General features: G+C 42.7%; 1 protein-coding gene across 3 annotated transcripts in view; it reads right to left on the bottom strand.

The window, feature by feature from the left end:
* The window catches only part of F13B (coagulation factor XIII B chain), a 138202-nt gene extending 122698 nt beyond the window's left edge, over positions 1–15504 (bottom strand). For all 3 annotated transcript variants that reach the window (XM_073592924.1, XM_073592926.1, XM_073592925.1), the window contains exons 1-2: positions 15379–15504; positions 4491–4691 (exon numbers count right to left, since the gene is read on the bottom strand). In XM_073592924.1, coding sequence (XP_073449025.1) covers positions 4491–4691; positions 15379–15469 — 292 coding nt within the window. In that variant the 5' untranslated portion in view covers positions 15470–15504. The remainder of the gene's footprint in view (positions 1–4490; positions 4692–15378) is intronic.
* Between the last annotated feature and the right edge of the window lie 1442 nt (positions 15505–16946).

The raw sequence follows: 16946 nt of genomic DNA, 5'->3' as shown, positions 1-16946 counted from the left end.
ACATAAAATAAGACATTCAAATATATAATGTGACTATATGAATTAATACACACATATAGATGTGACAAAAAATTAAAAAAAAAAAAAAAAAAAAAAAATGAACACGTGCAAATATTTCAATTCATGCTGCAAATGTCAGAAACTCCATATACAGTCCATGAATGAAGACAGCCTCCAAACAGGCTGCAGGTGATATAAAATGGTGACAAAAGCAATCAAATGTCCCACACAGATGATTTCTCAGTGATAGATGTCAAATGATGAGTAACTCCGTGCGTCTTCCACCTCACCACCGTGCCAGTGAATCACACTCTCCAGACATACACTCACCGAAATACATTGCCAGCATTCTCATGCAAGGCAAAGCACGCTCTCTTTACCACACTCCAGGGTAAATAGTATATACGAGGTACACGGCGATGGTGTTCAATGGATCCACATAAAAGAAAATGAATGCTCCAATAGTGTAATTCAGCAACAACAATTTATTAAAATCACTGCAATCCTCACACATAGCACTCACATTGTGTAAAAGTAAAAAAGGCCAAGAACGTACAATCAACAGCAAGCCTCAACTCTGTGGATAAAACAATATAACCAATGGTCACGGCGGACCCGAGGTGTGCAGCTGCTGGGTAATGCTCTCACCCCTCCCTCGGGAAACCTCCGTTCCTCCGTGCGCTCGTAAACCTATCTTCCTGTGTGGCTGACAGCATGTACGTCACAACTCACAGCCACGCTGGTCAAGCATGTGATGCCCAAGCGGGAGAAGTTTTGGCCACGCGAGATACGCTTGAGACATATGTTGCAAATAGGAGCAGTGTGATCTGATGCACTCGTCTCAAAAAAGGCTCACACCAAAGAACTTTTGGAATAACGAGCAGAGACAGCAGCGCCCTGCACATGCGGAGCTCTGCAGTGTGATGCAGTCAGTGTGCTGCCCTTAGGCTGGCCCCTGGAGGGCACCCTGCCTCATTGGTGATGTGCCTCCTCCTCCTCTCTCCTGTCAGGCACCCACGTTGAGTCAGTGACCTCCTCATCCCCTCCCTCCTAATCACTGGAGCAAACCTGGCAGTATGCTGCAGCAGAGGGAACATGACTGCCAGATTGCGGTCCTTCTTGGGCACCCCCTCTGTCCGGGCTCACGTTACTGCTTTCATCTAGCTCAGTACCATCATCAGAGCCTTCAAAACGCTGGGCATCCTCCTGGAGCATGTACCCAACACTATGGTCAAACAGTTCGAGGGACTCCTCAGGAGGACATGGTGGGGCTAGGGAAGGAGTCACTGATGCCATTGAGCCGAGGGAAGAGGCCGCGTTGGCAGCTGCTTTGCCAGACAAAGTACCCTGAGCCTGGGTGAGGATGAGGAGGATGAGGACGGCTTGGTCATCCACTCGACCAAGTCTTCTGCATGTTGCGGCTCAACACGGCCAGCTGCCGAAGAAAAGGCCAAGCATGTCCCACGGCCACGTGCTGATGAGGATGCACCGTGTCCATGACCAGCACTGTTGCCTCTAGACACAGAGCCTGCTTGCCCTCTTTTATTGGCATGTGACTGTCTGCCTCTCCTTGTTGGCCTTCCAGACATACTATTGGCCAGCAGTGAGCTGCACAAAACTGGGATGTATATATATATATATATACCGATTATACTGCAGCTAGCAGAATCAACTGCCTGCCTGTAGTATTATTAGTATGATAACACCTGCACTTGTCTTCAGGTAGCTATACTGTAGGTGCAACTGTGCAGGGTACACAGTACAGTAACTGGAAATACATCAAGAGCCTACACAAGCACCTGGCTGCAGGTAGCTATACTGTAGGTGAGACTGTGCGGGGTACACAGTACAGTAACTGGAAATACTTCAAAGAGCCTATACAAGCATCTGGCTGCAGGTAGCTATACTGTAGGTGAGACTGTGCAGGGTACACAGTACAGTAACTGGAAATACTGTAAAAACGCCTGCCTGTCAGTATATTAGGAAGAGAAGAACAGGATCTAGCTAAACTGAATACAGTATATATATATATATATATATATATATATATATATATATATATACACACACACAACACCTGGGATGCATATATATATATATATATATATATACAAAATACACTGTAACTGCAGCTAACTGACTCGACCTGCCTACTCTAACTTCCTAATTATAAATTCCTAACTTGCCTAATCTAACTTAAATCAAATCGCACTATCTCTCTCTCTCTCTATCTCCGTCTCAATGCCGGAACACACTACACAGGGCCAACGTGCAGGCGGCCTTATATAGTGTGGGGCGTGTACTAAACCCCCTGAGCCATAATTGGCCAAAGCCTCCTTGGCTTTGGCCAATTACGGCTCTCTGTACACACAGCGCTGTGATTGGCCAAACGTGCGGGTCATAGTGCATGCTTGGCTAATCATCAGCCAGCAATGCACTGCGATGCCGCAGTGAATTATGGGCCGTGACGCGCCGCTCGAATTTGGCCCAAACGGACTATATCGTTCGTAATTCGGCGAACAACCGAAACACACGATGTTCGAGTCGAACATGGGTTCGACTCGAACACGAAGCTCATCCCTACTCAACACACAGCCATTAATGTCTAAACTGCTGGCAACAAAATTGAGTAAACCCCTAAGTGAAAATGTCCAAATTGAGTCCAATTAGCCATTTTCCCTCCCCGGTGTCATGTGACTCGTTAGTGTTACAAGATCTCAGGTGTGAATGGGGAGCAGGTGTGTTAAATTTGGTGTTATCACTCTAACTCTCTCATACTGGTCACTGGAAGTTAAACATGGCACCTCATGGCAAAAAACTCTGAGGATCTGAAAAAAAGAATTGTTGTTCTACATAAAGATGGCCTAAGCTATCAGAAGATTGCCAAGACCCTGAAACTGAGCTGCAGCATGTTGGCCAACACCATACAGCGGTTTAAGAGGACAGGTTCCACTCGGAACAGGCCTCGCCATGGTCGACCAAAGAAGTTGAGTACCCGTGCTCAGCCTCATATCCAGAGGTTGTCTTTGCGAAATAGACGTATGAGTGCTACCAGCCTTGCTGCAGAGGTTGAAGGGGTGGGGGGTCAGCCTGTCAGTGCTCAGACTATACACCGCACATTGCATGAAATTGGTCTGCATGGTTGTCGTCCCAGAAGGAAGCCTCTTCTAAAGATGATGCATAAGAAAGCCCGCAAACAGTTTGCTGAAGACAAGCACACTAAGGACATGGATTACTGGAACCATGTCCTGTGGTATGATGAGACCAAGATACACTTATTTGGTTCAGATGGTGTCAGGGGTGTGTGGTGGCAACCAGGTGAGGAGTACAAAGACAAGTGTGTCTTGCCTACAGTCAAGCATAGCGGTGGGAGTGTCATGATCTGGGGCTGCATGACTGCTGCTGGAAATAGGGAGCTACAGTTCATTGAGGGAACCATGAATGCCAACATGTACTGTGACATACAGAGCATGATCCCCTCCCTTTGGAGACTGGGCCACAGGGCAGTATTCCAACATAACGACCCCAAACACACCTCCAAGACGACCACTGCCTTTCTAAAGAAGCTGAGGGTAAAGGTGATGGACTGGCCAAGCATGTCACCAGACCTAAACCCTATTGAGCATCTGTGGTGCATCCTCAAATGGAAGGTGGAGGAGCGCAAGGTCTCTAACATCCACCAGCTCCGTGATGTCATTATAGAGGACTCCAGTGGCAACCTGTGAAGCTTTGGTGAACTCCATGCCCAAGAGGGTTAAGGCAGTGCTGGAAAATAACGGTGGTCACACAAAATATTGACACTTTGAGCCCAATTTGGACATTTTCACTTAGGGGGGTACTCACTTTTGTTGGCAGCTGTTTAGACATTGTTGGCTGTGTGTTCAGTTATTTTGAGGGGACAGCAAATTTACTCTGTTATACAAGCTGTACACTCACTACTTTACATTGTAGCAAAGTGTAATTTCTTCAGTGTTGTCACATGAAAAGATATAATAAAATATTTACAAAAATGTGAGGGGTGTACTCACTTTTGTGAGATCCTGTATGTGAACCCTTACTTTGTAAAACAATCCACGCAGTTTGAAACAGAAATGCAAAGCAAAATGTTTGTACAAAATATACACTATATATATATATATATATATACACAGGTATTTTTATTTATAAATAAAAATACCTGTGGATGCTTTGTACCCTGCTTTTAAGCCCTTTAATTCTCAGCTGTAATGCTATATCGCTTGTCTTATTTTTCACCTAATACTTAAAGAGTGTTAATTTGTATACACCCTTGAAAATCAATAAAAAGATTGAAGCAGCAGAATTACACATTAGCACAATTAGTAATTTGTACATAAAAATAAAGAATGTAGTGTACCTAGACACCTAGACTGAATTCATTTTTTAAATGCGTTGCTTCTCTATGCAACAAAAATATTTTCAAATAAAGTCATGAAATTAAAAATAAGGATGTACCAAATCTGTGAACTTACTGAAACATACCGCAGGAGGATCCCATCCTTCTGGCGTACAGGCGATTTTCTCCTCTTGCATACCAGACTGAAACGTATGTCCAGCAGAACAAGCCACAGACAGAGTCTTCCCTTCTTTCATTGGGAAATAAAACTTTGTGAATGTGTAAAAGTAGGGGGCGATCACTGCATTCTCCATCTTGGGAAAGTCACACATGTTCCCTGTGGTAACATCACAATATTTTTAAAAATCAGCAACAGGATATATAAAATATGAACCGTTACAATTTAAAATTTTAATGTTATCAATGTTTACTTTTTTTTAAAGGAACCTTTTACCTCTAAATACACATAGTGACCTGGCAATACTAGCAGATCTAATTTTTTTCATTGAGTTTTATAACAAGGTACACACAGCTAAGTGCAAAGTTGCCCACACAGGGGCAGGGAAATGCAAAAAGAGGCCCAGTTTAAAACAAACATTAATTTACATCTAACAAAACCAAAATAAAACCCCAAAGAGGAAAAAGGGGAGCAGTTCAGGAATGTGCAACGCTTGAACAGCGTGTGAAAGATTCAGACAGTTGCCAACATTCTGTATGCAGGTGGAGTTTTATTTTAATTGGGGGCGGGGCATTAATTTGTAGGTGTGGCTTAGTAGTAAGAAAAAATGGGGCGTGCTATGCGCGATGCAGCAAAAAACTGGAGTGGCTTAAACTCTATATTGGGTGTGGCTTAACAGGGTGTGGTTAGAATCTTAGAAGAAAGAGGAAGTGAGGGAGAATGAAGAGGGAGTGTGAAAGAAAGAGAGACAGGGAGAAAGAGGGAAAGAGAAAAAGGGAAAAAGAGGGAGAAGTGTGCAGAGATGATACAGGAGATAGTCACAGAGTGTGCGGAGATGATACAAGAGACGGTCAGAGAGTGTGTGGAGTTCATAAAAGAGACGGTCATAGAGTGTGTGGTGATGTTACAGTAGACTTTCAGAGGGTTCGGACATGGTACAGGAGAGTGTTTTCACTCATTCTGAAAAAAGTCCTTAAGGCAAAGCGGCGCTTCCAAATAATGTTGTACACTGTTAGATGACAATAGTACAAAACACCCAGTGAGACAAATTCGGTCAAGATGCTTGGGTGACAGTTCAAGGAAATTCATAAGGTGTATGGAGAATCCACCTTCACCGCACCATGTGATTCCACTCCCCCAGGAATTGTACTTATCAGAAATATGTCAAATCACGCTTTTTATGTTATGCCCAAACAATATTAAGGGATCATCTTCCAGGATATCTCAAATAAATCACCAGGACAATAGATTGGTACACTCTAATTCACGTTATTCTCACTCATGTAATCATAAGTAGTTCCATGGGCTATCACACTCTGACTACAGCTTTCCCAGCTCTCTGCTCCTTCCCTCACTGTTATGGATAAAGTGGAACTTTACCCATAACAACTTAATAGATGATAATGTTCTTTAGGAAAGTACATACATTCCACATTAATATTTATGCTACCAAAATTAGTGTGTGCTGCAAATTGCCTCCAGCATTGCTCCTGTTTCTTCTTACTGGAGGCTGCCATTTTGTTGAAGCCCAGAGCCCCTTGCAGAAGTAAATCATAAAGGGAAAGAGAACGGGAAAAAACAGATACATTCCTGTCAAACAGTCAAATGGCTGGTGTCATAACTGATCCCCATGGCAGTTGTAGATCAAACAGAAGTAGCTTCCTTGGTTGTAAAGGATAGGAGGGTTCAATTCCGCTTTAAGGCTGTCAGCAGATCAGCATCTACAAACTCAGCAGTGCCTAAAAAGGCCTAAATATAAGTAGGAACAAAGCATGTGCAGAGCAGGGTGAGACAGTGTGGTACTGGATTTTAAAGAGTATTGGCACTTATTTTTAATGTTTTACATAGCTATACCTGCAAAAAGGGCCAGCCTGAAGTCATCTAGCAGAACTTCACTTTCTGACTAAAGTTCCACTTTAAAACACCTGTGTCTCTAATGCACATCATCCATCACCACTGCAGCCGTAGAGGCATTATCCAACCAATAAGACCAGATCTTCTGGAATTTACGGGGATACCTGTTAGTATACATTAGTATAGGTAGCTTGGTAGAAAGCAAATTAGAATTAATCAAACACATCCAAAAGGACAATGTGGGAGAAGAGACTTGCTTCCAGCGCATGGTAATTGCTTTACGGGCATAAAATAACAGGAGGCTGACAAGAATGTTCTTGGCCACCACAGCAGCCAGTGGTTCCACCAAACCAAGTAGACAGTATTGTGATTCAAGGGGTATTATGATCTGCATTGTGTGACCTATCACTTTCAGTACATCCTACCAATATTGTACTATAGTTGGGCAGTAGCAAATCAATTTTATTTATACTTTGAAAGTAGAAGCACTGTTGGACAGGAGGTGTCTGCCCAGTGCCGTCTGGCTAACTATGATGCACCATTGTCAGTACAGTAGCAGCACCCAGGGTGGTCTGCTTGTACCACCCTGCCCTAGGTATGCCACTGTATGTAATACAGCAATAAAAACCTGGCAGATTCTCTAACACTTTTACCAATATATCTAAAATCCAGTAAATGTTTTTTCATGGAGTTGGGCCTTAATTACCTTAGTGATTTCACACTTCCAGTATCATTCTATGTTGTAAGAACTAATGGCTATCAGAAAGATGCTATGTAAGTCAGAGCTCTTTAGCATCGAAAAGAAGCAATTAAGAAGGAATATGATCACACTGTTTAAAGCATCTAAATCCAAGAACAAGAATTTAATATATTGCAGAATGCCAGTCCTTGGGCATGGTGGCTGTATTCATTTTCTTTCTCCATGCCTTTTTTCTTTATTTGCACCTGATTATCCTGCCAGAAATATGCTTCCTAGGGAGACAACACTCTTTTACCCTACTGTGTCTATTGAGGAGCAGTGTTGTCACAAAAGGCTGCTTTCCTGATTGAGTCTACAAACAACTCCTTCCCATAACATAGCCAGAGATGCAGAATCAACGGATATTTTTTTGGCAGAAAATTTACTTAGCATGAAAAAAGAAAATGAATGCAGCCACAACATCTAAAGACTGTTAAGCAATATAGGACATTTTGCTGTTGGATTTACAGCTCTGGCCAAAAGTTTTGAGAATGACACAAATATTAATTCTCACAAAGTCTGCTGCTTCCGTGTTTTTAGATCTTTTTGTCAGATGATACTATGGTATGCTGAAGTATAATTACAAGTTTTTCATAAGTTTTATTGGCAATTACATTACATTTATGCAGAGAGTCAATGTTTGCAGTGTTTTTAAAGACCTCTACTATTCGCCCTGGCATGGCATTAATCAACTTCTGGGCCACATCCTGACTGATGGCAGCCCATTCTTGCATAATTAATGCTTGGAGTGTGTGAGAATTTGTGGGGTTTTTTTTGTTCACCCGCCTCTTGAGGATTCACCACAAGTTCTTAATGGGATTAAGGTCTGGGGAGTTTCCTGGCCATGGACCCAATATATCAATGTTTTGTCCCCCAAGCCACTTAGCTATCACTTTTGCCTTATGGTAAGGTGCTCCATCATGCTGGAAAATGCATTGTTCGTCACCAAACTGTTCTTGGATGGTTGGAAGAAGTTGCTCTTGGAGGATATTTTTGTACTATTCTTTATTCATGGCTGTGTTCAAAACTGTGAGCGAGCCAACTTCCTTAGCTGAGAAGCAACCCCACACACGAATGGTCTCAGGATGCTTTACTGTTGGCATGACACAGGACTGATGGTAGCGTTCACCTTTTCTCCTCCAGACAAGGTTTTTTTTCTGGATGCCCCAAACAATCAGAAAGTGGATTCATCAAAGAAAATGACTTTATCCCAGTCCCCAGCAATCAAATCCCTGTATGTTTTGCAGAATATCAGTCTGTCCCTGATGTTTTTTCTGGAGAGAAGTGGCTTCTTTGCTGCCCTTCTTGACACCAGGCCAACCTCCAAAAGTCTTCACCTCACTGTGTGTAGAGATGCCCTTACGCCTGCCTGCTGCCATTCCTGAGCAAGCTCTGCACTGGTGGTGCCACAATGCCACAGCTGAATTAACTGTAGGGGATGGTCCTGGCGCTTGCTATACTTTCTTGGGTGCCCTTAAGCCTTCTTCACAATAATTGTACCTCTCTCCTTGAAGTGCATTTTTGTGCAAAGCAATGATGACTGCATGTGTTTCCTTGCAGGAAGAACAATGATTTCAAGCACCACCCTCCTTTTAAAGCTTCCAGTCGGTTATTATAACTCAATCAGCATTATAGGTTGATTTCCAGCCTTGTCCTCAACACTGACACCCATGTTAATGAGAGAGTCACTGATGTGATGTCAGCTGGTCCTTTTGTGGCAGGGCTGAAATGCAGTGGAAATGTTTTTTTTTTTTTAGATTAGGTTCATTTTAATGGCAAAGAGGGACCTTGCAATTAATTGCAATTCATCTGATCACTCTCTATAACATTCTGGGGTATATACAAATTGCCTTCATAAAAACTGAGGAAGCAGACTTTGTGAAAATTTATATTTGTGTTATTCTCAAAACTTTTGGCCAGGGCTTTGGTTATACATGATATACATAAAAGGTCAATACTGTAAACTCAGTGCACAGTTGTACACAGAGGTCACCACAAAAGGCACTTATTAGGACTGGAGAAAAATAGATTTAAAGAGATTGTAAAGGCTCTTTTTTCATTAAAATAAAAACATGTTATACCTGCCTGCTGTATGCAATGGTATTGCACTGAGCACCCCTGAACCTCCTCTTCTGGGTCCCCCGCCAGTGCTCTTGGCTCCTTCTTTTCTCTGTGTGCCACCATGGGGGTACACATGTGGGCTTGCTCCCGAGCTGGGCTGTGTAGGTTCATAGACACACACAGCAAGGCTTGGCCTGGCCCCCCACTCGCTGCTCACATGATTTGATTGACAGCAGCAGAAGCCAATAGCTCCCACTGCTGCCTCTCTGCTCTGTGAATGCAGGGAGGAGAAAAGAGCAGCTACAGATTGGCACATTGCAAGATCAAGTTAATATTTAGTGGAAGGGGTGAGGAAACAAATACTATACATTTTTAAGGAGAAAAATGTTTATTCTTTAGAACCACTTTAATCTCTGTATACAGTTGTGCTCATAAGTTTACATACTCCGGCAGAATTTTTGATTTATTGGCCATTTTTCAGAGAATACGAATGATAACACAAAAACTTTTCTTTCACTCATGGTTAGTGTTTGGCTGAAGCCATTTATTATCAATCAACCGTGTTTACTTTTTTTAAATCATAATGGCAACAGAAACTACCCAAATGACCCTGATCAAAAGTTTACATACCCCAGTTAATACCGTGTATTGCCCCCTTTATCATCAATGACAGCTTGAAGTCTTTTGTGGTATGAGGCTCTTTATCTTCTCAGATGGTAAAGCTGCCCATTCCTCTTGGCAAAAAGCCTCCAGTTCCTGTAAATTCTTGTCTTGCATAAACTGCACATTTGAGATCTCCCCAGAGTGGCTCAATGATATTAAGGTCAGGAGACTGAGATGGCCAGAACTTTCACTTTATTCTGCTGCAGCCAATGACAGGTGGACTTGGCCTTGAGTTTTGGATCATTGTCATGTTGGAATGTCCAAGTACGATAACATACTGCATTCATCTTGCCATCAATTTTGACCAAATTTCCTGTGCCTTTGTAGCTCACACATCCCCAATACATGAGTGATCCACATCAGTGTTTCACAATAGGAATGATTTACCATTTAACCGCTTCAGCCCCAGAAGATTTTACCCCCTTCCTGACCAGAGCACTTTTTGCGATTCTGCACTGCGTCGCTTTAACTGACAATTGCGCGGTCGTGCGACATTACACCCAAACAAAATTGACGTCCTTTTTTTTCCCACAAATAGAGCTACCTTTTGGTGGTATTTGATCACCTCTGCGGTTTTTATTTTTTGCTCTATAAACAAAAAAAGAGCGACAATTTTGAAAAAAAAATGCATTATTTTTTACTTTTTGCTATAATAAATATCCCCCAAAAATATATAAAAAAACAATTTTTTTCCTCAGTTTAGGCCGATATGTATTCTACATATTTTTGGTAAAAAAAAATTGCAATAAGCCTATATTGATTGGTTTGCACAAAAGTTATAGAGTCTACAAAATAGGGGATAGATTTATAGCATTTTTATTATTATAATTTTTTTTTACTAGTAATGGTGGTGATCTGCGATTTTTATCATGACTGCGACATTATGGCGGACATATCGGACAATTTTGACACATTTTTGGGACCATTGGCATTAATACAGCGATCAGTGCGATTAAAAATGCACTGATTACTGTAAAAATGTCAATGGCAGTGAAGGGGTTAACACTAGGGGGCAGTGAAGGGGTTAAGTGTGTCCTAGTTTGTGTTCTAACTGAAGAGGGATGGGGACTGTGCAGGGAAGATAACAGATCATCTGTTCATACTCTGTATGAACAGACGATCTGTCTGTTCTCCCCTCAGAAAACCGGAAACTGTGTTTACACACACAGATCCCGGTTCTCCGTGTCTCAGCGGCGATCGCGGGAGCCTGCCGGTGATCGAGACCGCCGGGCACTCGCATCGGCTCGGGGGCGAGCGCCCCCTATTGGCCACAGGGCGAAGCAACGTTACATAACGTCGTTTCGCCCAGCCGTGCCATTCTGCCGCAGTACAACTGCGGCGGCTGGTCGGCATGTGGTTAATCATAGGCCTTGTTGACTCCTCTCCAAATGTAGCGTTTATGGTTGTGGCCAAAAAGCTCAATTTTGGTCTCATCCCTCCAAATGACTTTGTGCCAGAGGGTTTGAGGGTTGTCTCTGTGCTGTTTGGCATATTGTAAGCGTGACTCTTTGTGGCATTTGCGTAGTAATGGCTTTCTTCTGGCGACTCGACCATGCAGCCCAGCTTTCTTCAAGTGCCTCCTTATTGTGCATCTTGAAACAGCCACACCACATGTTTTTAGAGAGTCCTGTATTTCACCTGAAGTTATTTGTGGGTTTTTCTTTGCATCCCAAACAATTTTCCTGGCAGTTGTGGCTGAAATTCCAGTTGGTCTACCTGACCGTGGTTTGGTTTCAACAGAACCCCTCATTTTCCACTTCTTGATTAGAGTTTGAACGCTGCTGATTGGCATTCTAAATTCCTTGGATAACTTTTTATATCCCTTTCCTGTTTTATACAGTTCAACTACCTATTCCCGCAGATCCTTTGACAATTCTTTTGCTTTCCCCACAACTCAGAATCCAGAAACATCAGTGCAGCACTGGATGAAAGATGCAAGGGTCTGTCAGGAGTCCAGAAACTAACTCATTGACCTTTTATACACACACACTAATTACAAGCAAACAGATCACAGTTGAGAATGGTTACCTTTAATAACCATTCAAACCCCTTTGTATCAACTTGTGTGCATGTTATCAGGCCAAAATCACCAGAGTATGTGAACTTTTGATCAGGGTCATTTGTGTAGTTTCTGTTATCATTATGATTTAAAAAGAGTAAACACAGTTGATTGATAATAAATGGCTTCAGTCAAACACTAACCATGAGTGAAAGAAATGTTTTTGTGTTATCATTTATATACTCTGAAAAATGGCCAAGAAATCATACATTCTGCCAGGGTATTTAAACTTATGAGCACAACTGTACATAAATGGTTCTTTACTGTAAAAGAAAATTTGGGAGGCATGGGCTAAGGCCAGAGATTTAACATCATAGAGCCTATGGATCCCCTTGACTGATGTTTCCCCCAAGGGCTGTGTCCCTCTGGATGTGTAACCCCAGTTGCCTCCTGTCTCCCCTTTGCTGTACCCTGTCCATTCTCTTATTGTGCCTTATCTATCTCCCCTCTGCTTCCCCTTCCCACCTATTTCTCTTCCTGTCCTCCCTCATACCCTCCTCCCCATGCTTTTTCCCCCTGTACTTTTCTTTATCACCCCTTTATTCTGGTCCAGGCATTTTTGGCTGTCATTCCCCTCTGTCCAACTGGCTGGCTGGAGGCTCCACTATCTAGCACTGGAGCTACTTTACCACTGGGAGCCATTGGGTTGCTGCAGCATGTGGAGCATGATTGTATTTCTGTTATGTTTTTAACTGTACTGCTGAAATTTTGCTTGTGGGCTAATATGCAATTGTGACCTATAACCTCTATTGCAGTGTTTCTGACCGTGTTGATCTCCCTGCATGTCATGATGGTTCTTCCTATTCTTTGTTACTGTATTTTTACATTGTGTAAAAATCAATAAAACCTCTTATGAAAGAAAAGTCATTCAAAAGGCAGAATTTTTTTTGCCTTAATGCATTCTATGCATTAAGGTAAAAAACCTTCTGTGTGCAGCCCCCACCCTTATGCTTACCTGATCCTGATGTAAATCCAGCGATGCGCATGACATCGCTGCTCTCTTTCTCCATCCTCACTGGTTCAATAACAACCAGGAGGGAGCGGGGGGAGGGTTTGGGGAGGGGTTTCAATGGATGCACAGAGTGTAGCTTGGGAGCGAGCCTGCAAGAGTTCCCCCATAGCAAAAGCCAAAGCCTGTTGTCATATCGAACAAACTTCAATCAATAGATGGTATTCCTCAAGATGTTACACTTTGAAGTGCCAATCCAAAGCTCCTTATCCTTATATCTGTAAATATTGGCTCCCCCATATACGAGCCACAGAGAGGGCAATATAGTGTAATATTGTCTTTTTATTTAAAAGCACTTACATGCCATTACAGTACAACGGATGGAAGCTCAGCTAAAGGATGAGGCAGGGGCCGGTGTTCTGCCGAGAAAGTTCCGCTCGGCAGATAAGGAACCCCTCTACTGCGCAGGCGCTACGCCTGCGCAGTAGGATCCAGCGGAAATAGCCAAAGATAAATAGGGGAAAATCAGCTGTACACGGCGCCTGTAAGAGGGCCCCTCGCGGGCATCGCTTCGCTCGCCACGCTTCGGGCACGGCCTCGCTTCGCTCAGCTCTTTTAGATTCCCCCTCTAGGTCCACTTGGATGGTGGGGAAGGAACCTGGACCCAGGGCGCAGGCGCCGTGTACAGCTGATTGTAGATTTTGTCGTTCGGCTATCTCCGGCGGCTGCTAGTAGTTCGTACTGCGCAGGCGCTGCGCCTACGCAGTACAGGGGGGAACTTATCCGCCGAGGGAACTTTCTCGGCAAGACACCGGTCCGAAATTTTCCTGATGACGTGATGATCACGAAATGCATAGAAAACGAGGCTTGAGACACATGATACAGGAGCTCTCACTTCCGCTTCCAGCTGAGACGCAAACCGTGCTTCCTGCTTCACGATCCGAGTGACGGACCGGCCCCTGCCTCATCCTTCAGCTGAGCTTCCATCCTTTGTACTGTAATGGCATGTAAGTGCTTTTAAATAAAAAGACAATATTACACTATATTGCCCTCTCTGTGTCTCGTATATGGGGGAGCCAATCTTTACAGCTATAAGGATAAGGAGCTTTGGATTGGCACTTGAAAGTGTAACATCTTGAGGAATACTATCTATTGATCGAAGTTTGATTGATATGTGAATGGTCGTTTGGAGTGAGATTTGGCTTGGAGGACCCTGTTCAACCAAGGAAGTTTTCCCTATATTACATGCCTGGTGGTCAATTTGTGGCAAGAGATATCTGGTGAGCAGATTTATGTGTCACTTCGGGTGAAGCACTGTTTACAAGAAATAAGCACATTGCACTTTAGGAAGGCACGGTGTTGGAGTTACAGTGTACACAGAAGAATTACACCATCATAAAAATATTTTTTCTTTATTATATAATGTTTGGCACTATTTTATGATCTATGTGTTGTTATTAATTTCATACCCACGGTGGTTTGGGTGTTGTTATTCATATATGGTTTTGCGCTCAATTTTTTCACCATTTATGCTTTATTCATTTTTACTAATTTCTTGGTGCAGCATTACACTATTGTTTGTATCAATATTGGCGCCTTTACTCGTTTTTATATTTTCACTTTTAAAGCCTGTTGTCGGCTGACATCACAGACACAGTCCACGCTCTGAAAAGATCCCAACCATATGGTCGGGATCCGCTCAAAAGCTTGGACCGACAGCTGTCTCAGCCTCTCAGCAAGCCGCTGGGAGACTGAGCCAGCTACTTCCTCCCCTCCCTAGCCCAACGCTCCAGTGAGCACTGGAGGGGCAGAGGAGAGAGCCAATGACAGTTACTGCTCTCTTCAGGCTGAATACTGAGAACTGAGGAATCAGTGGTGTTTGATCGCTCAGCTACAGCTGGGATTGGTCCTGCAGCCATTTAGGCAAGTATGATTGTTTATTTTTTATAATTCCATATTTCACATTTAATTGGTAGGATTTTTTTGGGACAGCTGCAGAGAAAGTAGCCAATGCCAATCACCTGTGAACAACAGGGCATCCATTTTTAAGAGAATGCTTTAATTTCACAGCAAGGTTTTTTTTGCCTACCCATGCACACAAGGTCAGCCTTTAGCAAAAAAAAAAAAAAATGTTAGACAAGTGCCCACCTATGTTTGTATCCCACTGTGCTTGACTATCAATATTCCCATTGCGCATATTCCTGGAGAACTAAATGGGTGTTGCGGCAACAATCAGCTGGAAACTGGTAACATAACAGACCAACATACATATTTTCCAGCACACCATGGATCTTCAGGTGACTTCCAAATGCTTTTTTTCAGAGAGATCACATCACAGCAAAAAAGTACATTGTTTCAGGGCCACGCAGAACACCTTCGTCAGCCCACTGTGCTGTTACTCTAGTCAGGTAGAAGATTGTGGAAGGTCCTAGCACTAGTCATCTATACATAGTAACTTTTCAATGAATCATTTTTATACCAGTCTAACACAGCAAACCAACTAAAAATGCAAACGTCTTACCTTCTGCTGGATAAAAGAAGGATTGAGCTAAGGCTAACAGTATGAAACAGAATTTTCCCATGTTTTTCTCACGTCTCCTGAACCATTTCATAAACCTGTAGATTTTAGGCAATATATTGTGCAATGTCTGTTAATAATTGACCTAGGTTTGCAGTGCTGACTTCAAAGCGGAACCATTAAAAAAAAAAAAGAAAAAACAAAAACAGACAAAAAAATTTGAAGAAAAGGGTAAAGAATTAACATATATGCAAACCCTCACCTTGTAATATTTGCACAGCAGGAGATTGTGACCAGCTCTCTATGGAGCCGGTTCACATATTTCCGCAGCTGCACCAATGCAATTTACACTGGGGCCCTGTGCGTTTTTTGGTCCATTTCAGGTCTGAATTCAGCCAAAAATTTGGGTTGAAATGGGACCTGAAACAGTGAACGAGGACTCTTGCTGTGAGCCACTGCGTTCTCATATGTGAACCCAGCCTTAAATAGAAATGAAAAGCAAATCCTTTGAATTACAGATGCCTTTAGTTCCTTCTATAACTCCCTATACAATATCAAGAAAGACGCCTCTACCCACCAGCCCTCTTTAGATAAGATCAACCGCTTTCTGGACCAAATGAAACTTCCAACACTATCCGAAGCTCAACTAGCATCTCTCAACGCACCCTTTAACATGCAGGAAATATCTGCTGCAATTCAGGCTTTTCCCCCCTAACAAATAACCCCGGCCCAAACGCTTAATTAAAATGGATGTAAACCCGATTCATTAAATTTTAACTGGGCACATATATCTGCAGTATTTTCTTATCTCTCTTCAAAGCACTATTTCCCGTAGCTGTCTCTTACTCCGTTCTTCTGTTATCAGCCTGATAACTCCTGACAAGTTCTGACATCAACTGAGATAAAAGAAGCCTGGTTCTTGGGGAGGATGTTATAAATAGATTAGCAGAGCCCTGAACTATTCAACGAACAGAGTTGAAAGTCTCTACCTATGAGGAGAAGGTGTGTGTACCTTTCCTCCAATCAGCTGTCTTGGCTGTATGCCTAGGCTTCACTGCAGTGTTGAACAGGAAGAGAAAATCTCCTAACACGATGTGCACTTTTTAAACAGTAAATAAAGCTGAAGAAAGCAGATATACATGCAAAACTTATGTAGGGAGATTGGTTTCATCCCTGTGTAGCAACTGCGGCTGTTCACTTCACTTGGTATATGTGAGGGTTTACATCCACTTTAATATATTTCACAAAGCAGAGACCTCTTGAACGCCTTCTCTGCTTCTCTCCTTGGATGCAGAGAAGGTGTTCGACAGGATACACTGTAGCTATTTACATGAGATGTTAGGAAAATTTGACTTTCAAGGACGGATTTTCGTGACAATTCTTGCTCTCTACACATCCTCTTCCGCCAGAGTATACACCATAAACATGTTATCATAACCCTTCCAATTATCCAATGGTACCAGCAGGGATGCCCTTTATCACCTTTGATTTGATCAAACACTTGCATTTAGGCTTTACCATAGACAACGAGTCCTATGAGGTCAGTTTATTTGCAGATGACGTGATCTTAA

Source organism: Aquarana catesbeiana, linkage group LG07 (genome assembly GCF_042186555.1).
Source record: "Aquarana catesbeiana isolate 2022-GZ linkage group LG07, ASM4218655v1, whole genome shotgun sequence".
NCBI classification, from domain to species: Eukaryota; Metazoa; Chordata; class Amphibia; order Anura; family Ranidae; genus Aquarana; species Aquarana catesbeiana.
This window is presented reverse-complemented; position numbering and strand designations above follow the sequence as displayed.